This window comes from Bacillus rossius, chromosome 8 (genome assembly GCF_032445375.1).
Source record: "Bacillus rossius redtenbacheri isolate Brsri chromosome 8, Brsri_v3, whole genome shotgun sequence".
Lineage (NCBI taxonomy): Eukaryota > Metazoa > Arthropoda > Insecta > Phasmatodea > Bacillidae > Bacillus > Bacillus rossius.
In genome coordinates this window covers 51,219,648-51,244,239 of record NC_086336.1, presented here as the reverse complement: position 1 = coordinate 51,244,239, position 24,592 = coordinate 51,219,648, and the positions used below count along the sequence as shown (strand labels likewise).

The 24,592-nt window shown below is 42.7% G+C and overlaps 1 protein-coding gene across 2 annotated transcripts in view; it reads right to left on the bottom strand.

Moving 5' to 3' along the window:
• LOC134534914 (forkhead box protein L2-like) overlaps window positions 1-24,592 on the bottom strand; it is a 128,380-nt gene that overhangs the window by 7,971 nt on the left and 95,817 nt on the right. For both annotated transcript variants that reach the window (XM_063373606.1, XM_063373607.1), the window contains 4 exons: window positions 21,168-21,442; window positions 19,050-19,245; window positions 6,384-6,513; window positions 1,558-1,624 (listed from right to left, as the gene is read on the bottom strand). In XM_063373606.1, coding sequence (XP_063229676.1) covers window positions 1,558-1,624; window positions 6,384-6,513; window positions 19,050-19,245; window positions 21,168-21,442 — 668 coding nt within the window. The remainder of the gene's footprint in view (window positions 1-1,557; window positions 1,625-6,383; window positions 6,514-19,049; window positions 19,246-21,167; window positions 21,443-24,592) is intronic.

The window sequence follows — 24,592 nt, the reverse complement described above, 5'->3', positions numbered from 1 at the left end:
CAACTCATTACACTTGTATTATGAAGATTCGTTTTAGTCTTTTTTATCTACGTATATAAACATATTAACCAGTAATAACATTTTAACTACAGTCGTTAATAAATTCAGGCTAGGGAACAGCTGATACAAATATAAACAAACTTCCACCATATTGGTATGTGAAAATAAAAATTCAAAAATGGGGAAAAAACGGCTTCACGTCTGACGTCTAATGTCACGTCTGTATCCTTTCATAATCTTTGGTGGCAAATCAAATACCCTGATGTGTGCACAAGTAGTGTTTAAAATCAACACAATAGATAGCGCTACTACAGCTAGCTAGTTCTTTTGTAAATTCATAGAGAGTGTTAATACTTAGGTATAATTAGATATTAATTGAAATGTTTATGATGGGATTAAATGTATGAATTAAATAATAAATTATTATTTAATATTATTTTTTGTTAAAGTTGGCTTTTTTACTGTTATGTGTTACCACCTGATCACATATACCTATAGTGACTGAAGAAAATTAAATTAGCCACAATCCATAATGTAAAGAAAATTGCTGTTGTCCAGATATTACATTACTAAAGTAATCCAAATTTTGAAACAGATAATTGCAGTTATCTAGATAACTGACCCATGATAAACGTACATAAAAAATACTAGGGTGGGCCTATAACTACCAGCAAAAATATTTTTGGGATAGAGGTTCTAATACAATGTTTTAGGTTAATAATGGTAATTTATCTACTTGACGACTAATTGCTTAGTAAAAATGATTTAAACTGTGCGGGAAAAAAAAACACTTTTTGAAATAAAAAAAAGTCATGTTGTATACAAACTAGTAGGAGATGAAAACATTTCTAGTAGGCCACACCAAAATAGAGTGAATATCTCTGGTTTGTTTGCCTGAAAATAGCTTATGCATTACTTCTCACGATCAATGCAGCTATGCTAGCAATACATTACGAAAGCTACCATCTAGCGGGCGGGCCCAGAACTACTTAAAATAAAATTGGTTGTCTGTAAAGTCGGTTTACGGACGATAGTTTAACGTGACAACGTCATAACAAAACATTGATGAAATGTTTGCATACTTTTATGAATAAAATTGAATCATTTTTATTGAATTATCACTATTTTGTATGGATACAAAGAAGGAGTGAAATTAAATCTACAATTTAATTGATACATTTACTTTTATTTGCACTCGTTAATTCAAATATGTTTATTACTTTAACGAAGAGATTATTTTAACTATAACTTTTATACATGTTTGCTATTTAACTTCTTCCAATCTGTGTTATTCTGTTAAGGATAGGAAGATGATAAGAAAAGTAGGAAACGAATGGGAGTGTTTCAAGTTTAATGTGCCTCGAAAAAGTCAAATCGATGGTTGTTCCAATCGAGTGGAAGAGAGATAGATGCGGCGCAAGCGTACAATGAGCGTAACGGGACACTTTTTTCGTGCGTGCAGCCGCGGCGTTCATCGATTTATTAGACGTTGTCACGTCAAAAAACTAAGGTGTCAGTCCGGGCGATCAGAGCTTCTCCCCGCGCAGGCGTACTGACCCAGCGTGGAGCCCAGCTGGTTGTAGCCGTTCATGGAGGGGATCTGCATGGGTTGCATCGGCTGCAACTGCAACACGAGCAACACGCGATCACACTCCAGGTCCGCTGAAGGAATCGTTACCACAACGCCGAACGTACAATAACGCAGAATACCATAACGCCGAATGCCAAATTGACCGCAGCGCCAACAGCTAGAAAACTGCTGTGTACCACAACGCCGAAATACAGTAACGCCGAAAAATGTTGCTGCGGGGAAGGGGGGGGGGGGGGGGGGAGTGGGCCACAGGAGCAAAATGAAAAACAACTGAATGAATTTGTGTGTGTTTCTTAAATTTATCTTAACGCCGAAATACCACAACCTAACCTAACCTAGGCTAGCCTAACCTAGCCTAACCTAACCTAACCTTACCTAACCTATCCTTACCTAACCTAACCTTTGTGGCAGTCCTGCAATGACATTTTTCGTCGTTAATGTATTTCGGCGTTGTGGTATTTCGGCGTTGTGGTGCGTCCCCCGCTGGTAGGGTGCCCGTCGTCTTGCAGTACAACACAGTACAACACAGGGGGGAAATATCTGTACTTTCACAAAAGATTCCTTTGGAAACCAGTGCCCAATAAATAGCTTGTATTACTACAAGAAACATATTGTAAATTTGTACAACACATGGCTATGGTTATGTTTGCATATGTATATGAAATACGTTTTTCCAGATAATAAAGAGTAGGTTTTATTTCGAAAAATGGCGCATAATGTTATATTTTCAATTAATGATACATTCAAAAAAAATATTTTTTTCTTCTAATTTTAAACCACGGAAAAGATAACCGAATATTCAGCAAATAGACGGTTTACAAAGTACTTTAACTATTGGAGGTAAGTTGTACAAATTTACAAGTAACTGTAATTTTACGTGAATATCTCTGATTCATTTACAACAAAACATTTAAAGTGTATACTCGCAAAGCCGCACGGATCGTAAAGTTGGAAATAATAAGATAGATTTACAACTAAAAACATTTTGTTAAATTTTTTTAAAGTTTTCATTGTAACTAGGGGCAGGTATTTTTCAGGGGGGAAAAAATCTGACCGCTCATCAGACTGCAGTAAGGTATGCCTGTGACAGCGGTTTGTTCCTTGTGATTGGTGGGCGTCTGCAAGAGAAGCCAATTTGCCTTTTATAGTCGGGCCAATCAGGACGCGTTTGCTTCCGCAATGGCTGCTGGCAGCAGACATGCAACAAGAAAAAAAATCGAAAACAACAAAGAAACACAGACGATGCTACATTGTTTTAACACACAGCTGGTCTCGAAATCTTTTGTGAAAAATACATGGTCATAATAATAAACTTGAATCATTGTAAACGTATCTAGCACATCATCTCTTAAAATAAGTTTTTTGATGTGTAAACATCTGAGCTCTCGGTATACTGTATTAGGCAGGAGTACTTTCGTGCAAATGGAGCGGAAGTCGATGAACGGAAATTTGGGTCAAAGATGGCGGACCCACGTGTAGCAACATAAACTCGTATAAAATTAGGTTGCATACCAAACGTATATTTACTCGTTTAAAAACATTTCCTGTGAGCCATGGCTTACAACGATCCCAGCTGGCCATAGTTTAATATAGTTTAAAGTCTCGTCACTCAAAAGAACGCGATAAAAATTGTGCTCAAATCAGCTTGAATGCACTATAGACAGTGTGCATGCCGGCACGAATCCACCCAAACAAACGGCGACTAGAATTAATTATTGTTGATGTCAACAGACGCTTCGCCATAGTTGGAGACAGAAAACGGCCCATTCTTTACCTCCCTGTCATTATAACATTTAGGCACAGACACGGAATAAACAAAGACAGAGCGCAGAGCGCCTGGAAATGTCGGTCATTTTTCAGCGAACTGGCGCTCACAACCCCCCCCCCCCCCCCTCCCCCCCCCCAAATGGCCGCCACCAAGGCAAACCAACTCGCTACACACAGCCGGCCGACGCTTCTGTCCTTAACTTACTCTATGGCAGAGGCGAAGATTTTCCCCGAAAATATATTTCGAGACTAGATGTATGTCTCGTTGCACTTTTTTTTTTCCCCGTCACTTGTGTTTCTTTCACATAAACGCGTGCTAGTGTGCCGACGTCACACGAACTACAGGAATTCTGCGCGGTGGCAAACTCCGTTCTGGAAAGAACATATACGAGCGAGTCTTACAGTACTCGCAAAAAAAAAAAAAAGTATATTGCGTAACATATAACCTCGGTAACGAGCAAATTCGTGTATTCTCTCGTTGCAAATACACGTATAATACGAATCTTGGACATTAAATTTAAAGTAGAATTCTTTAAAATAATGCAGAGCGTAATAACCATACGGAAATTGAGTTTCGAATCACACGTAGTTTCCGCACCCGCCGCTAGAATTCGCTGCTATAGCAGCTAAGTCGACTATCGAATCATTTTATTAGCAGAATATATAATGAAACGGCTCTGATAAAAGCGAAAAAGACAATGAATTTTATTAAAATACTGCCCATCTTGTTAAAATTCATTAAACAGTTAATATTTTTAAGTTTACTTTTGACTTTGTGTTGTTTGGTTAATGCCATCCGCCACAGTTGGCAGCACCGTTATTACACATTTCCGTTCCAAGCGACTTCCGTTACTTTCATGAAATTACTCCTAACAATTGCCGTATACCGAGAGCTATTTGTAGAGACGTAACCTAAACTTGTACGTAAGCAAGTCAATTGGTTGCTGCCATATTTTCCTTCTGTGCGGATTGCACAGGGTTCGATTATATTGTTACGAACGTGAACAAGGCCGGGACACGTGCAGGTGCAGAGCTGGCTGGCGACTGCCGCAACATGATATGCGCCGCGCGCGCCTGGAAGATAACAAGGATTGTCGCTTTCCCCCCTCCTTCCCACCACTCCCCGCGCGGCGCCCTGCCTTTGGCACGTAACTGAAACCTGACAGCTGCGAAGTTACGCGAGCCGCCGACACGTGTTTCGAGAGATTTCTGCCGTCGGGACGGCGCGGAATGACGCGACTGGCCCCGGCCGCTCACGTGAGTTCTGGAATTGCACCGGGGCCGATATATATATATATATGTCCGAGAACGTCAGGGCAGGGAGTCAGGAGAGTTCAGAGAGAGAGAGTTCAGGCGGGAGCCTTCCCGCAGCGGAGCTTCCGGGGCGATAGTGCCGCGGGTGCGGCAGAGTGGCGAAGTCCTTGGACGAAGGTTCCAGGGCAGGGAGTGAGTGAGTTCAGTGGAGTCGGGAGTTTTCCCGCGGCGGAGTTTTCGGGCGATAGAGCGGCGAAGTACCTGGACGAAGGTTCCAGGGCGAAGAGTTCAGTTCCGGGTAATAGTGTCGCGGGCGCGGCGGAGTTCCAAGCGAAGCTCCGAGCGAGGCGTCAAGTGGGATCTCGGCGAAGGCAAGTGCGTCGGCGGCGGCGGAGTGCGGCGACGGAGACCCGCGGCTGAGATCCACGAGGGGCGCTGCGGCGAGAGTTGCGCCAGAGGTGCGGCCCAGCGAGGTGTACGGTGTGCAAAATACGAGTGACTGGTGAAGCAACATTTTAAAGTGCAATTGATTATTTGGCAATTTTATAAGATAAATTGTAAGTGACATAAGTAGTGGCCATCAATAAAACTGTGTGTGTAATAAAATCTTTAATTGGGCTATCCTTTACGAACCCGCGGTAAATCGTAACAATATTAATCTCATTTTCTTATTGGTCTCTTGTCCTTCGGATAGTGCCAAACCACCCGTGACACAAAGGTAAATATTATTTAAATTTACAATAGCATACTTGATAGCCAGAGATAAATAATAGCGTGCATTTATAAGGACTTTAGCCATTAACTTCTCTTGCACACAACCAGCAACATCAGGTTAAAAATACTGTTGCGCGAAAGAACCATATATAGCAGTCGACACAGGAAACAATAAATTCTCTGTACTTTTAAAAAAGATCCATTAGGAAACCAGTTGCCAAAAAATAGTTTTTAATACTACAAGAAAGATAATGTAACTTTGTACAACATATGTCTATGGTTATTTTTTGCATACCTATATTAAATATGTTTTTGAGATAATACTGAATATTTCTTTTTATGCAAATTAGCGCATAATTTTATATTTTAAATTGATGATTCATTAAAGCATATTTTAAATCCAATATTTAATCAATTCACTTTATTTTGTTTTAATATATTTATTAATGTGCGCAGTTAATACTAGAAAGACATTCAGGGAACGGTTTGCAAATAACTTTAATTATTGGAGGTGATGAGACAACACGAAACATAAATCCCAGGGTAAGAATCTGACCCAGTATTACTGAGAACTAGAGACCTGCAAAATTCGCGGTTTCGATGGCCTTCAGGATAGACTGCACATACCCCTGTACACTCGGGAAAATAACGCAAGTTAATTGGCTGCCGACTTGTAAGTCGTCTCAATTGGTTTGTCTGTGATTCGATTCTTCTTTGGTTGAGGGTTTATAACTGGTTGAGATTCGTCCAGATGAACAGTAAGCCAATAGCAAAATTATCTAAGAGGTATATGTGTTTGAATTCTAGCCTATCACGGAATGAATCCGCGAATTTTGCAGGTCTCTACTAAGAACATATTTTGTAGTAATTACAGTTATTTTCACGTAAAAGTAAAAATGTACAAATGTCTGTATTTTTACTTAAATAATTCTGTTCCATTAAAAAAAAAAAAAAACATGGTAGTCTACAGTGAGAATTGGGATTTTTTCGTGGGAAATCACTGGCCCCACTTGCAGGTAATGTTCGAGCTTTGTGGCTGCAGTGATCCAGTTCGAACCTGCGTCTGCAGCTGCGAGTAGGGGTTGGTGTGCGAAGGGTTGGCAGCCCTGGCGGCGGCTGCGGCGGCCACGTTCACCGCTTGGCATGACGGGTAGGGCGTCTGCACTCCGGGGAAGTTCCACGCCGCGCTGCCAACACACCGAACAACAACGTCGCACGCTTGCAAACCTTCGAACACCACACGTTAAAGTTCACACGAACGTATCCACAGCCAAGCACAGATCCTGGCGCCATTTTTTTTCTCTCTTCAGGTTGGCGATGCGTGTCTACGAAGATCGTAGAAGGACAACATGGGAAACACTGGCCATTAACATTGACAAAGCGCGACAACGCGAGACAATTAACTGCATCGCTTCCAAGCTACTTTACACTCCACGCCGCTAGATGCCACTAAAGTAAACTAGTTACAGGCACTTTAAAAAGTAAATACACGCCACGCCGCTAGGTTCGCTGTTATCATTTGTCTCGCGTATTTCTTACCAGTTTCCCATATTTTCCCTATTAAAATATTTCGTGTTTATCAGTTGAAATTTTGGAATACTCTTTGCGAATCAGCCTTGCTGTTTTAGTGCAAGTTAAATTTTTATAACAATAAAATTCACATTCAAAACATACAATAACTATGAAATGTTAATTTATACTTATATTTTATACTGGACTACAAGTATCATTTTTTGTACGGTTAGTGTTAGTTTGCCTTGGTAATATTGATTTAATTATATTAACTAATATGTACTTTTGCTTTGTACACAATGTCCATACAAAGTAGTAATTTTACCAATACATTTACAGCAACTGTGCTAATATAATCAAATTATACATTAACTCAATGAACTTGTTCTAAACGTCATATTATATCAGGGATGGCGAACTTTCATTGGTGAACGTGCAATTTTTTTTGGAAAAAAAATCTGTGGCTATGAAGTTCCATCAGAGACTCTTGACTTAGTGATAGTAATAATAATAATAATAATAAAACTAGATGCTACTAACAAAAAAAAACTCTCTGTTTGCAACTCTAAATTTGATCAGCCACCGACATTTTTACAATTTTATGTTTATTTAAATAAAAGAAAAGGTTAGTGTGATTTTTGCTGTTGTAAATTAGATGCTAAACATCTTATATTAGGCTCGTACTTAGTTACTTTTAGCGATCAAGTACATAGATATTTTAATCATTATCGTGTCCTAATTATTTTGTCGCGTGCCATTGGTTCACCATCCGTGCAGTTAGAAAATCAAACCATGTCAACCAGTGATGTTACTTTTCATAGAAATTTAATAGTGTTTGTGGTATGTTTGAACAAGATATTATTTTACATTAATTATCTTCATTGATCTCTGTGGAAAGCCACTGAGATAATTCCTCGTGGAATTATTTTTGTTCCTCTGGAATATGTTTCATCAGTTCTCCTATGCTTCGAGTGTTTGAGCATTGATTGCAATCTTGCCGCTGTAAACATGCTTTTTCTTCGGGTAACTTTGGATGTTCGTTTGATGTGCGTCGCTGTAAACATTTATGTTTCACAAGATTATCAATAGACTCCTCGCTGCATTCAAATTTTCCTGAAAACATCACACTGTGGTGTAAGCTCATTATGGTTGACACTCAGAATATGTGACTTTAATGTCTCTGTCCACAGACTTCTCACAACTGTCGTCGGACAAACATGTTCTCTTTTTGGCCCACCATTTATTGTAATCCAAAACCTCTTCTGTGCGAACAAGATTCACCTGAATATTCTGCTGCTTGGATGATGCAACATTTAACTAAACATATTCATGCAAAGAGTATATTATATATATTTTTTGCGTATCAATCTTTTGGCACAAGCAAAATGTACGATCACATGGTAGAAACGAACGTCCGCGAACAGGAAATTTTGAAAAAAAAAAAAAAAAAATTCCCAGAACCTGCCACTACTTACAAGGCATTACCCTAACCTCGGTGCTACTATTACTCTGAGAGGAACATTTGTCACAGACCAGTTGTAATTCCTTAAGAGGATTCATCATAGGGAAAATAATTCTGCTCTGCCTTTTCGGTAGTCTTCGTACGTGACGTGGTGGGCGGAAGGTTGAGAAAGTCCGTGGGGAGCAAGGCAGGCGAGGATGAGCTGTAAAATCAGCGGGTGGTCTGGGGTGCAGGGGGGTTTGAAAAGGTCTTACAATGGCTTAGGTAAAGTGGTTGAGGATGACCGCGAAGAAGAAAAAAAGGGGGGGGGGGAAGGTCCCAAAGTTTCTATTCCCTGCACCAGATTGTAGTTTTCTGTATCATCTTTAGTTACCGCCGCACAATAAATAAATCTGTGAATCATTTAAAGCTTTCCATAAGGTATCTGTAATGCATGATGTGATAAATGAAAAATAATCACATAAAATTTAAAAATTATATTCAAAATAAAAAAAATATGTCAAAACATTGTTTCATAACATATTATTTAGATTTAATACATTTGCGGACCTTTTATAATAGAAACGGGTACAACACTTCTCTTACAGATATACTTAAAAATCGCCTACGCAGTTGTGAAAGTAAAAAATGCATATAAATAGATATACAATTTTGTTGACTATACGTTTTTAATAAATTCCATAACTAGTGAAAAAAACTTTGTGTACAATATTCAAACCATACACTTTACATAACAATAACACAATCTATAGTTGTGCAAATTATCTGTGTTAAAGAATGTTTGTAAAAAAAATCCTACTAATATTATAAACGCGAAAGTTTGTAAGTATGGATGGATGTTTGTTACTCTTTCACGTAAAAACTACTGAATGGATTTGAATGAAATTTGGCCTACAGATAGCTTATAACCTGGATTAACACATAGACCCCATATTAATATGAAATTCCATCCCTAAGGAAGTGAAAAAGTGATAATTTCATTTTATAACAGAAAAAATCATAGGTCATAGACATACAAATAGTGAGTGAGTGTCATTTCTCTATGTCTGACACACAATCATACACATAGTAAGGTCTGGCAAATTAATATTTTTCTCCTTGGTGAGACCAGGCCGCTTAGTGGAGTTCGCAGCGGCTAGCAAAATAAAGGCGCTAATAACAGTTTTGTTCTTAACTTCGTAAATAGATAGAGTTGCCTTGAATTTTAAACGCACCATCGTTTGATGCGTTTGTCATGTCTTTAATTTTCGTTTGTTTGTGCCGTATGCGTTCCTATGCCATTCATCCGATTGCGATGAAATTTTGGTGATTAGTTATGCGCATGCCCATGAAGGTTACTGAGACGGTATAACTATTTTTCAATAGTTGGAGCACGAATCGTGTCAAAATATGTGTTTATTTATTTTTATATAGCGACACTTCGTCTGTTTTTGTTGTATAAGTGCGCATGCATGACACAATTTATTTAAATATAAAAGAGAGACAGAGATAGAGTGATTGATATATATATATATATATATATATATATATATATATATATATATATAGTGAGATAGAGACGGAGAGATAAGTTGAGATAGAGCGAGGTATAGATAATGAAATGGGTTAGATAAAGAGATATACCTATAGATGTATAGAGCTATATAGAGACTTATATATATATAAGATATAGAGATAGTGGAAAGTATATATGTAGCTATAAAGAGATAAATAGAGATAAATAGATACATAGATGTATATAGATGTAGATAGAGATAAATATATATAGAGAGATGGATAGATGATTTGTATATGTGGAACTACTTCAAACATATTACAAAACAAAACTGAATGAAGCATTGCAATGCAGGCCGAGCATTAGCTAGATAATGGAATCATTTCAATATTAGTAATCTCTTATTTTTAGCTTTTTTATATATTGCTTTATAAAGTCTAAATTACATACAGACCAGGTAAATAAGTATAAACTGGCAGAACAACGTCTGTCGGGATCTGAAAGTGATTTAAATGAATTTTCACATTTGACATTCAAATCAAGAAGACAATTACTAACTACGCCCTGTGTTCAGCCCGGGCAAGGCCGGGTATTGCAGCTAGTATATCATTAACGTTTATTAAAGTACCAGACACTTTTGCATTAAACCAAATAATAAATAATAGTTTAAAAAAACTAGAAAACACGCTTTTATAGAAAATTGAACTAAAAAATAGAAAATAAATTTTAATAAAACTGAATTTAAAATAGTGTAAAAAATGTTTTTTATTTTAAAAAAAATAAAGCGTGGGGTGCATGGTGTCAATAGTTATAATTATTTTATTGACAGATATGAGTAGAAGGATTATCATTTTGATAATATATTAAAAAGCACCCCACGCTTTTTTTTAAATAAAATACTTTTTTTACAATATTTTTAATTCAATTTTATTAAAATTTCTTTTCTATTTTTTTAGTTCAATTTTCTATAAAAGCGCGTTTTTTAGTTTTTTTAAACTATTATTTATTTTCTACTTTTTAGTTTGGTTTATTTATAATTTAAAGTGATACTTCTTTATCGACGTATGAAAGAAATTTTATAACAATGTAAAAAAACTTGATAGTTATTACATCAATTACTATTAAAGTAGTTTTTGAATAGATATTGGCTGCAGTTAAAATAAAATCGATAAATATTGTTTTATCTCAGGAGTGTCTCTAGATGTGGCTCAATTTTTTATTTATTACATGACTTTACTATTAAAGTGATGAGTAGATATTGGCTGCTTCTAAAATATATATCCAATATATCGTGTTGAAGAACTACAGTACTAAATAATTTCAATATACTGCTATGAAAATCAATATATTCGGGAAGTCATTGATGTTTATTCTAAGTCAGCATATCTGATGGGTGACATCCTTTGTTTTCAAATGTCTCACAAAACATTTTCTCCCATTTGTTCCGGTCCGATTCCACTGTAAGTTTCATTTGCATGCAGTTGTACCAAACTACACTGGAGTATTCTAAGAAATGTTTTAAAATTTCTATTTTCTTTTTGTCTTCTTAGATTAGCAAACATTTACATTCTTTTTTGAAATCTTTAATCCACTGGTAAGCATTTGAGTTTCTGCCCGTGAATTTCTCAATCATGAAATCGTATGCAAATTTTCCCTAAATTTTGAGTTTCAGATATAGATTTTGTTTCTTCAAGAAATTTTTCTAACAGTTTTTCCAATTTTTTATTTGATCCACTAGGTATAGATTTAACACTTTTGGTTTTTTCCTCAATTTCGTCGAGGTAAAAATCCTTAAACTGTATGTTTTGCTCTTTATCCAAATATATTTTTTATATATCATCTGTCAAACTTATCCATACTTTCCGTGTTTGATGTCTTTTATTTAATGATTTGCTGACTTTGGCATAGTTTGGAATATTTTTAACTGTTTGGTGTAGATTTGCAGGTTGGTGTTCGAGTGTAATTTCAAAAATCTGCCATCAGGTGTAGCTATTGAGGTTATGCATATGGTGTTTGATTTCCCATCTGCTGTTGGTTTCACAGCAAAATTAAACCTCAATTTTTCCATGTTTCGTGAAATATTTGCAGAAAATGTTGTTTTATAATGATGTTTCACTCTTGGTTAATTGGTCAAATGAAACAAATACATAATTATGTTTCTCTATTTAACGAAAGAAACAACATTTAAAGCCCTTATTTCAGGGAATTTTGTTTTCATATTTTTACAAATATAGATAATATTCTCTTCAAGAAAGTATATTGTTCACAATAATCATAACCCACTCTCACTTTTCATTTAATTAAATGTCACAATATTTAGTAGGCTTTGTTTATATCGCACCAAAGACAAACTGAAAGAAAATAGTTCGCACATGAGCGAAATGCGAACTCTTTTCTTTCAGTTTGTCTTTGGCGCGATATAAACAAAGCCTACTAAATATTGTGAAATTTTATAAATTGACAAAAATCTTATTTTGCAAATTTAATAATGGAATAATCTTATCAAATTAGTGTATTGTCATCGTTCTTCGATAAATCTACAAAGTTTGAATGAAATCTGGCCGTTTAAAGTGGGTCAAAATCGCACCCAAAGGAGTCGGTTACAAACATACAAACATAAAGGTGAAGCTAATATAAAGCATGTAAAAATAAATCAATTATACTTATTTTGTAAACTTGTATTATTACCCTTTATTTTATTTATTGAGAGAAAAACATGAAACAGTAAATTATAAAACCATTACAGAATGGCAATTTTAATTGTTAAAGATATTAACATTATCAAACAACACTTTAAAATAAATATCGCGCGCTTTCACGGTTTTTGCTTTGCCTTTGGGTTCTAGCCGCGTCACATTGGAAGTTATTTCGACGTTGCGGAGTGCATTGCAGCCTCTATCTTTAGGGAAGCAGCAGCAGTCGTTTCTTACCTACTGTCAGTAACAGTAAGTAGTAGGTTACTGACGAACAGTAGGTAGTAGGTTACTGAGAGTAACAGTAGGTAAGAAGCGACTTCTGCTGCTGCCCTGAAGATGGAGGCTGCAACGCACTCCGAAACGTCGGAAAGAACTTCCATTGTGACGCGGCTAGAACCCAGAAGACAAGAACATTTATTAAAATGTTTCTAGTTGATTTGATAACTTAAAGTATTTTAGTCAATTCTTGATTATTACCATAATGTTCCTGATTTGTTATGAAGTCGCTTGAAATCTCGATTATCAATGACTCCAACATCTTATCATGTTTATCATTGGCCAAACATTATTAAATTTGCAAGAGGAATTACCTCACAGAATGTGCCCGCCAATTTCAAACTTACCATACATAGTTTATCAAATACAGACACACATACAGACTTATTAGTACCTCTGGCCTGCGCCTCTTTTTCCTGTATGCTGATAAAAACAATCTGGCTTTGCTAGACTTCCGAGCCATTGATAGCTACACTTCCTTCTTCTGGCGAGTTGCGAACCTCAGTTTTGGGACAGCTCCACAGCAGGTAGTAACCCCCACCCCCTGCACTCTTCCCTATTGTTGTTGTCAAGCTCGTGCAGAGTCCTGCGCCCAGCAGGGGTCAGCTTAGCAGCTCCACAGGGGGGAGAGCGCTCTCGCTGTCTACACCTCTTCTTCCCTTCTCTGCCTCCCACCCAGTTTCCCGCGCGACGATCATCTTTTTGGCCCAGCAATGTGTGCATTACTTTAGAAATACATAATTTTCATCAAATATCTCAATTACGACAGTGAAAACACAGAAAGAAATTTATTTTATAAGGTTAACACTATGTTTCCAATGAAAAATATTTATGAAATATTCAATTATAACTTCTGAAAATCACACTGAAAACAGCTCAGAAACAGTACTTTCAATGCGGGATAAAACTTATTTAATCACAAAAATTTAAAAAAATTATTCAATAGAAACCTTCCTTATACCTTTCTATATTTTTCAAAATTTTTTATTTCTTTTCAGTATTAAAATTACGCCATTGAGACTTGGAACCGCGAGACCCTGCAGCACACAATTTTAGCAGCTGTGATGAATCCTCTTAACGCATATGTAGGGCCATGTATTTTTCGCGAAAAAAAAAATCTTTATCTATTATTAGACTTCTAACGATTCGAGCCATTAAGGACGTGTTTACTTACGCACTGGATGGCTATGAATGGTGTGCCGATAGTAGACACGTTTCAGAAATAAAGAAATAAACCCAGCCAACAAACCACGAAACACAGACAATGCTGCAAATTTTTTAATACACAGCTGGTCTGAAAATCTTTTCGCGAAAAACAACAAAAAAAAAAAGCATGACCCTACCTATTTGGGAAGATCTACTTGTATTTAATCAAGCAAAAATGAACACGCTTTGTGAGAAGTATCTTCGTGGTACAGATAAAACTTGTATCTGTTTGCTGCTCAGACCGGCGATGCATGGAAACCGGAAAAAAAAATTCGCGTGTTTGTATCGCCACGAGGCCAGCAAAAACAGATCTGGTGACGAATTAAATTTGCGGCATCACTTCTTGCGGTGATATTGTCTGAACAAGCAAGCTGGTATTCACCGACCATTTTTTTCGTGGCGTTGAAACTCGTGAGGCTGGGTAGCGGAGGAGGGGTGTTCACAACAATGGCGGCCGGGGCGAGGCAGCCAGGAGAGTCTCTCTCTCCCCCCCCCCCCCCCCGCGGATAGGCGGCCCAGGTGAGGACCAGGTGGGGCGAGTGCCCCTCTCTCCGCCCCGAACCCCTGGTCCTTCGTCGGGGACCCCGCAGGCCGCAGGGAACAACCACGCATCCACCGCCGCGGCCTGTGCTCTGCCTTCATCAAGCCGCCATTTTGGATTAACCGCTAGTTGCATCTCAGTCCACAAGCCAACAAGTAGTTAGTGACTCTGGCCATGGTGGTCTATGATTAGAGTCACGGCAAATTTCGCGGATTCCTCTGGCCTCAGGCTAGAATTCAAAGTTATAGGTGTGCTCGACCCATGTTTACTTTCCCATTGGTTGATTTCTTAGCGAGAACATTTTTATCCTTGTTATTTGGCACTACCTGATTCGCTTACTTCTCTCCTAGCTGGACATCGTTGGCTCACGGTCGTAGAGGGGCGTGTACAGATAACTGCGGTCCAATCATGAACACAGTGCGACATTGTGGAGGTTCGGTATTCTAGCTTGCGACTAAATGAATTTCGCGAAAATTTCGTGGCTCTATCTACGATCGAGATTCACGCATTTATTCATTGGTGATTTACAGGGACCAGAAAAATTCGCGGTTTCAGTAACCTCTGAATACTCGAGCAAATGCCATTTGTCCATTGGCTGCTGACTCGTGAGGCGTCTCAACTGGGTTTCTCGTGATTCGATACTTCTTTGGCTGAACGTGTCTCATTGGCCCAGAGTCCTCCAGATAAACCGCGAGCCAATAACAGAACTATATCATAGTTATATGTATTTGACTTATAACCTATCGCGAAATGAATCCACGATTTTTTTACGGTCTCTAGTGATTTGTACGTAGGGCCATGTATTTTACGCGAAAAAAGATTTCAAAGACAGCTCTGTATCAAAACACTGTATCATCGTCTGTGTTCCGCGATTGGTTAAGTTTCTTCCGGATGCACGTTCACGGACAGCCCACAAAAAAAAAACAGACATTCAATACGGAAGCCGAAACCACGTTCTGCCTGGCCCGGCCAGATTAGGCAACGGCTTCTCCTACAGCCAATCGCAAGGAAACAATCGCTAACGCGGAAATAACTTTTTGCAGTCTAATGAACGATCAGATTTATTCGCGAAAAATACCTGCCCCTATTTATACGAAATCATTGCGTGGCATGTTTTGATGTTGATGTTTGCTCAAGTCATGTAACGAATATGCGAATATTATTTAACATTCGAATTCGCAAAATTCAAGAGAATATATCAGAAAAAAATCGTATTTTAATAATGTACAAACAATGTTAAATAAGTCAAAAAATATGAATTTCTTAGCATTTTTATTAAGAAAGGTTTTTATCTAACTCCTTTTTCTAAAAATAACTTATGTTTTTTTTTGTAGTAAGGAAACACTGCATTGCTGACTTGTAGAATCTTCTCAGCTGGTTTGCCTGTATTCGATACTTATTTTGGTTGTGGGTATCCTATTGGCTCAAATTTTTCCGTAAACTGATATCCAATCATTGAAAAAAAAGTGAATCTGCGCACTAGGGGTGCTGAGGAACAAGATTTCGACGTTCGTCAGGGAAGGTAGAGCACCTCGGCGGGGACGTACCTGGAGTGGGCGGGTGGGTAGCCGGAGGGGACGTACCTGGAGTAGGCGGGCGGGTAGCCGGTGGGGACGTACCTTGAGTGGGCGGGTGGGTAGCCGGAGGGGAGGTACCTGGAGTAGGCGGGTGGGTAGCCGGAGGGGACCTACCTGGAGTGGGCGGGTGGGTAGCCGGAGGGGACGTACCTGGAGTGGGCGGGTGGGTAGCCGGAGGGGACATACCTGGAGTAGGCGGGCGGGTAGCCGGTGGGGACGTACCTGGAGTAGGCGGGTGGGTAGCCGGAGGGAAGGTACCTGGAGTAGGCGGGCGGGTAGCCGGCGGGGACGTACCTGGAGTGGGCGGGTGGGTAGCCGGAGGGGACGTACCTGGAGTAGGCGGGCGGGTAGCCGGTGGGGACGTACCTGGAGTGGGCGGGTGGGTAGCCGGAGGGGACGTACCTGGAGTGGGCGGGTGGGTAGCCGGAGGGGACGTACCTGTAGTAGGCGGGCGGGTAGCCGGTGGGGACGTACCTGGAGTAGGCGGGCGGGTAGCCGGTGGGGACGTACCTGGAGTAGGCGGGTGGGTAGCCGGAGGGGAGGTACCTGGAGTAGGCGGGCGGGTAGCCGGCGGGGACGTACCTGGAGTGGGCGGGTGGGTAGCCGGAGGGGACGTACCTGGAGTAGGCGGGCGGGTAGCCGGCGGGGACGTACCTGGAGTGGGCGGGTGGGTAGCCGGAGGGGACGTACCTGGAGTAGGCGGGCGGGTAGCCGGTGGGGACGTACCTGGAGTGGGCGGGTGGGTAGCCGGAGGGGACGTACCTGGAGTAGGCGGGCGGGTAGCCGGCGGGGACGTACCTGGAGTGGGCGGGTGGGTAGCCGGAGGGGACGTACCTGGAGTAGGCGGGCGGGTAGCCGGTGGGGACGTACCTGGAGTGGGCGGGTGGGTAGCCGGAGGGGACGTACCTGGAGTAGGCGGGTGGGTAGCCGGAGGGGACGTAACTGGAGTGGGCGGGTGGGTAGCCGGAGGGGACGTACCTGGAGTGGGCGGGTGGGTAGCCGGAGGGGACGTACCTGGAGTAGGCGGGCGGGTAGCCGGTGGGGACGTACCTGGAGTAGGCGGGTGGGTAGCCGGAGGGGAGGTACCTGGAGTAGGCGGGCGGGTAGCCGGTGGGGACGTACCTGGAGTAGGCGGGCGGGTAGCCGGTGGGGACGTACATGGAGTAGGCGGGCGGGTAGCCGGTGGGGACGTACCTGGAGTAGGCGGGTGGGTAGCCGGAGGGGAGGTACCTGGAGATGGCGGGCGGGTAGCCGGTGGGGACGTACCTGGAGTAGGCGGGCGGGTAGCCGGTGGGGACGTACCTGGAGTAGGCGGGTGGGTAGCCGGAGGGGACGTACCTGGAGTAGGCGGGTGTGTAGCCGGAGGGGACGTACCTGGAGTGGGCGGGTGGGTAGCCGGAGGGGACGTACCTGGAGTAGGCGGGCGGGTAGCCGGTGGGGACGTACCTGGAGTAGGCGGGTGGGTAGCTGGCGGGGACGTACCTGGAGTAGGCGGGCGGGTAGCCGGAGGGGAGGTACCTGAAGTAGGCGGGCGGGTAGCCGGATGGGACGTACCTGGAGTAGGCGGGCGGGTAGCCGGTGGGGACGTACCTGGAGTAGGCGGGCGGGTAGCCGGAGGGGACGTACCTGGAGTAGGCGGGCGGGTAGCCGGCGGGGACGTACCTGGAGTAGGCGGGCGGGTAGCCGGAGGGGACATACCTGGAGTAGGCGGGCGGGTAGCCGGCGGGGACGTACCTGGAGTAGGCGGGCGGGTAGCCGGTGGAAACGTACCTGGAGTAGGCGGGCGGTTAGCCGGTGGGGACGTACCTGGAGTAGGCGGGTGGGTAGCCGGCGGGGACGTACCTGGAGTAGGCGGGCGGGTAGCCGGTGGGGAGATACCTGGAGTAGGCGGGCGGGTAGCTGGCGGGGACGTACCTGGAGTAGGCGGGCGGTTAGCTGGCGGGGACGTACCTGGAGTAGGCGGGCGGGTAGACGGAGGGGAGATACCTGGAGTAGGCGGGCGGGTAGCCGGTGGGGACGTACCTGGAGTAGGCGGGCGGGTAGCCGGAGGGGACGTACCTGGAGTAGGCGGGCGGGTAGCCGGAGGGGACGTACCTGGAGTAGGCGGGCGGGTAGCCGGTGGGGACGTACCTGGAGTAGGCGGGCGGTTAGCTGGCGGGGACGTACCTGGAGTAGGCGGGCGGTTAGCTGGCGGGGACGTACCTGGAGTAGGCGGGCGGGTAGCCGGAGGGGAGATACCTGGAGTAGGCGGGCGGGTAGCCGGCGGGGACGTACCTGGAGTAGGCGGGCGGGTAGCCGGCGGGGACGTACCTGGAGTAGGCGGGCGGGTAGCCGGAGGGGAGGTACCTGGAGTAGGCGGGCGGGTAGCCGGCTGGGACGTACGTGGAGTAGGCGGGCGGGTAGCCGGCGGGGACGTACCTGGATTAGGCGGGCGGGTAGCCGGCGGGGACGTACCTGGAGTAGGCGGGCGGGTAGCCGGCGGGGACGTACCTGGAGTAGGCGGGCGGGTAGCCGGCGGGGACGTACCTGGAGTAGGCGGGCGGGTAGCCGGCTGGGACGTACCTGGAGTAGGCGGGCGGGTAGCCGGCGGGGACGTACCTGGAGTAGGCGGGCGGGTAGCCGGCGGGGACGTACCTGGAGTAGGCGGGCGGGTAGCCGGCGGGGACGTACCTGGAGTAGGCGGGCGGGTAGCCGGCGGGGACGTACCTGGAGTAGGCGGGCGGGTAGCCGGAGGGGAGGTACCTGAAGTAGGCGGGCGGGTAGCCTGAGGGGAGGTACCTAGAGTAGGCGGGCGGGTAGCCGGCGGGGACGTACCTGGAGTAGGCGGGCGGGTAGCCGGAGGGGACGTACCTGGAGTAGGCGGGCGGGTAGCCGGAGGGGACGTACCTGGAGTAGGCGGGCGGGTAGCCGGCTGGGACGTACCTGTAGTAGGCGGGCGGGTAGCCGGAGGGGACGTACCTGGAGTAGGCGGGCGGGTAGCCAGCATGGCTGGCGAAGAGGTGCGTGGGCCTCGCGAGCGGCAGCTGGTGCGCCGCGCCGAAGCCGTCGGCGAAGATGCCCTTGCCGTAGTGCGCGGCGGAGCGGTGGTAGGGCCGCTTCATGCGCCGCCGCCGCCGGTAGTTGCCGTTCTCGAACATGTCCTCGTACTGAGGGTCTGCCACGTGCACACACACACACGCACACACCGTGAGAACCTGCTGTTCTCGGCCGCGACACGCAACATCTAGTACTACAGACAGGAACATTTTGGGGATTTTTTTTTTACCGAATGCTAGGGCCATGCATAGAGACCGGCAAAAATTCGCGGGTTCATTTCGTGTTATGCTAAAATTCAAATAATTATACCTTAGTGCTGCTTCTGTCATTGGTTCACTGTTAATCTGGAGGACTGAGGGCCAATTAGAGACCCTCACTCATATAAGTGTCGAATCACACAGGCCACCCAGTCGAGACGACTCACAAGTCAGCAGCCAATGAACAGTTTGCATTTGCCCGAGTGTGTAGATGATATTGATGTCTATCCTGGAGGTCATTGAACCCGCGAATTTTCCAGGTCTCTAGCCATGCATATTTCGCTAAAGGATTCCGAGACTAGCTGAAAGTTAAAACACTGTAGCATCGTCTGTGTTTCGTGATTTCGCTAGTTTCTTTCAGGTACATTACGATTGTTGAAACCATAATCACAGTAATTCATTGCGGAACCAAATGCATGCTGAGTGGTTTTAGCCAGATAAGGCAACTACTTCTCTTTCAGACGGCCGCCAATCACAAGGTAGAAACCGCTGGTGCGCGTATACCTTGCTGCAGTCTAGTAGGCGTTCAGATTTATTTGCGAAAAATGCCTGCCCCTAGCGATCGCCTTAAATTGAAATAGTTATACATTTGTGCATCTTCTGTTGTGGCAAATAAGTTCCAAATTGCCTAGTTAAATCGGAAGATCGCATTCATACACGCGGAGACAGTGAATCCTGGTGTAAATCAAACGTTAGGTAATACCTAACTTGTGCAATAATAGCCTACATATTAAGTAGACATAGCTTGTGTATGCCAGTTATCGATATTTGACTGCAAAGGAGCTGGAAATGGGTAGTGCAATAAAAAAATTAATTATCTCCGAGGTAATATATTGAGTAAATATAATAAGAAGGGGCAGGCACTTTTCGCGAGAGAAAAAAAAATCTGAACGCGTATTAGACTGCAACAAGGCATACCCGCACCAGAGGTTTCTTCCTTATGATTGGCGGCAGTCTGCGAGAGAAGTCGATGCCTATATTTGACCAAGCCAGTCAGGACGCGTTTGCTTTCTTGCTGAGTTACTGTGATTCGTGTAGTAACAATCGACATGTAGCTGGAAGAAACTCGACCAATCACGAAACACAGACGATGCTACAGTGTTTTAACTTTCAGTGAGCCTCGAAATCTTTTCGCGAAATATGCATGGTCCTGGTAACAGGTAAAAATCTCTTTGGCCAAGTAGGCTACCTATTCTGTGTCCTTTTCGCAACAATGGTTCACGGAAACGTTGCATTGAAATTCGGCCTTGAAATTTTTACACCCATCGCGCCAAAAAGTAGTTTCACTTTTAAAAATTATGCTTGAATGGGACACCAATTAAAATATAAAATCAAGCGTAAATTTTTGAATTTTTGTAATAACTAGAGACCGGAAAAATTCGCGGATTGATTTCATGATAGGCTGAAATTCAAACATGTGTATAATTCTGCTGGTTCTGCTATTGGCTCGCGGTTTAACTGGAGCTCTCTGGGCCAATGAGAGACTATCGACCAAAGAAGCGTCAAATCACAAGCTACACAGTGGAGACGACTCAAAATTTAGTAACCAATGAACACGCGTGTTTACTTGAGAAGTGCAGAGGATAATGAAAGCTATCCTAGAGGTCATTGAATCCGCAAATTTTTACGGTCCCTAGTAATAACGCATTTAATGTGACGCAAAAATAACCATAGTCATGTGTCGTACAAGTTTACAATATGTTTGTTGTAGCGTTACGAACTATTTCTTGGGAACTGGTGTCCAAAGAACGGTTCTCTCCCCATCCGACCGCTGACGACTCACCCAGCACCCAGTAGTTGCCCTTCCGCTCGCCGCCGCCCTCCTTCGGCACCTTCACGAAGCACTCGTTGAGCGACAGGTTGTGGCGGATGGAGTTCTGCCAGCCCTTCTTGTTGCGCTCGAAGAAGGGGAACTTGCTGGTGATGAACTGGTAGATCTCGGACAGCGTGGCGCGCTTGTGGGCGCTGCTCTGGATGGCCATGGCGATCAGCGCCACGTACGAGAAGGGCGGCTTGGAGTTGGGGTCCTGCTGGCCGGGGGACGCCGACGAAGCGGCGCTGCGGACAACAGCGTTCCGTCACCTCCACATTAGGGACTGGAAAAATTCGCAGGTTCGATGACCTCCAGGATATAATGAACGATCCTCTGTCTACTCGGGCAAACGTCACCTGTTCATTGGCTACTGACTCGTGAGGCGTCTCAACTGGGAGACTCGTGATTCGATACTGCTTTGGCTGAGGGTCTATATTTGGTCCGCAGTCCTCCAGGTCAACAGTGAACCAATAGCAGAAGTTGCATGAAGGTACAGTTATTTGCATTTCAGCGTATCGCGAAATGAACCCGCGAATTTTTCCGATCTCTACTCCACATTACACATCAGAGCGTTACACCCTCCGCAAAAGAAAAATTGGTTGTCTGTAAAGTCGGTTTACGGACGATAGTTCAACATGACAACGTCATAACAAAACACTGATGAAATGATTGCATACTATCATGAATAAAATTGAATCTTTTTTATTGAATTATCACTATTTTGTATAGATACCTACAAAGAATGAGTGAAATGAAAACTACAATTTAATTAATAAATTTACTTGTATTTGTACTCATTAATTCAAATATGTTTATTACTTTAACGAAGAGATTATTTTAACTATAACTTTTATCTCTTTTTGCTATTTAACTTCTTCCAATCTGTTTTATTCTGTTAAGGATAGGACGATGATAGGAAAAGTAGGAAACGGATGGGAGTGTTTCAAGTTTAATGTGCCTCGAAAAAGTCATATCGATGGTTGTTCCAATCGAGTGTAAGAGAGATAGATGCGGCGCAAGCGTACAATGAGCGTAACGGGACACAGCGTAATGGGACAATGTGTGTAACGGAACACTTTTTCGTGCGTGCAGCCGGCGTTCATCGATTTATTAGACGTTGTCACGTCAAAAAAAAAAAAGAAATAAAATAAAATTGACTAGCGAAAAACTGCTAAAATGGCAACACTGCACTCACTGTCACATTATGCCGGAGTGCGATGCCATAAATTCAGACAATCTACGGAGAAACTCACCGTATTTTTTTTTTGTTGTAAATCCGATGAGATTCGATGAGTAACAAAACGTAGTTTTGACGTGAATACGTCTTTAAAATTGCTTCCGTAGTGGGAGGAAATTAAAAAAAAAAACATAATGATAAAAAAATCAGGGGATGAAGTTTGGTGTTGTACCTAGCTACATATCTACCATCTCCATCCGAAATTTAAATACACCACCGGATAGCTAAAATATCAAAGAATTCGTTACGCTAAGCGAGGACTGTGACGCATCGCGCGAGGTGGTGGGGGAAGCGCCGCCATTTTGAGGTCATTTTGCTGCTTTTCGAGATTTCCATTTAGTATAGGCCTATAACTTTTGACTCGGAGAAGCTACAACGTTCGTTTGAGTTTCAATCGTCAGCTCTCGACAAAATCTATCGATCGCATATATAAAACGTTAGTTTAAAATAGTTACAGTGAATATATATGGTGTTAAAATAAAAATATATAATGTCGGTCCATACTTGACTTCTTAGTGTTCAAAACATGATTATAACATACATAAAATAGCGTATTTTATATTTTGTATAGAAAATATTACCTGTTACGTACACGTATTCACGTACTACACACGGCCGTGTCCATGACACAGCCACGCCACTTTTTTCGAAGTTAAACTTCTTTGCTGAGAGAGAGTGAGAAAAGGAGGGGGGGGGGGGGGCTACTTTTTCGAGCGTTACGAAAATTCCGATCGCATGAGGAGAATAGTCAGGTACGTGGTGGGGGAACCGGTAGAAGAGGAGAGTGCGTCAGCGGCGACGCCACTCCAACGCATGCGCTAGCGGGTCGAGTGGGAAGACTGCAGGGGAGAAGTTTACCATTTTAACGATTGGACAGTTTTAGTTTATTTATCAGAAAGCTGTGATATCGTGAGAATGGTTTGTTGGGTAAGGTCAGCTACCTTTCAACATACTTTTATTTAGTGTGGATGATTGTTAGAGACCCGGAATATTCGCGGGTTCATTTCGTGTTATGCTAAAATTCAAATAATTATACCTTAGTTTTGCTTCTGTCATTGGTTCACTCTTAATCTGGAGGACTGAGGGCCAATTAGAGACCCTCACTCATAGAAGTGTCGAATCACAGGCTACCCAGTCGAGACGACTCACAAGTCAGCAGCCAATGAACAGTTGGCATTTGCCCGAGTGTGTAGAGGATATTGGAGTCCATCCTGCAGGTCATTGAACCCGCGAATTTTCCGGGTCTCTAATGATTGTTTAGGCTAGCTACATTAAACATACTGTTAAATCATACGAGCAGTTAGTTAGGAATAACCAATCGTCCTTACTGTTTTATTGTATGGACCAACCGTTCATATAATTTTACGCTATTTTAAATGTACATAGTTACCCATTTGAACGGTTAAACAATTTTTTTTATTGGAAGAAACGTCTTTTAGAATTAACGAAGTGGTATTGAAGCACATGTGCTCTATTGGTTATTGATTTACTGCAATGTTTGGACCATGGTTCTCATGCTACACACTGGATCAACATGGGCGGCGATAAACAAGGAGAAATTGTTAGTCCAATCATGTGCAACACAGTCAAAAGCCTCAGATTCTGGCATCGGCTAAATAGCACATAAACTTGGCTGTATTAGATGTGAAACCTAACCTGGAGGGTAAATAATTTGGAAAATAATCATGCATAGGCCTATACGATTTTTTTTAGAGTAGATGGTCTTCTAAAAAAAAGAATTAAAATTGTGATAACATTATTTTAGTTCCTCTCATTACTTATATTTGATGTTTAGCTGTAAAACTACATCGTAATATTTCAAGTTTTTCACCAGTAGTTTATATTTGAACAGTTTGTTGGGTTAGTTACATTTAAAATACTGTTAAATAATGAAAACGGTTAGTTAGGAAGAGTTATCTTCATTAAAACTAATGTAAAATGATGTGACAATTTGGCTAGGTTATGTTACCTACATTAAAAATACTGTGTTTTAATAGTTGGTCAGGTTAGGTAGTGACATATAAAATAATTAACAGCGTTTTAGGGCAAGTTTTATTTAAAACATAGTTTTTTCCAAATTCTGTTTTTACTTAAACGTTGCTACTCTAAGGAAATTTCTGAATTTATCCTTGCAGGATAATAAAACAATATTATTAGA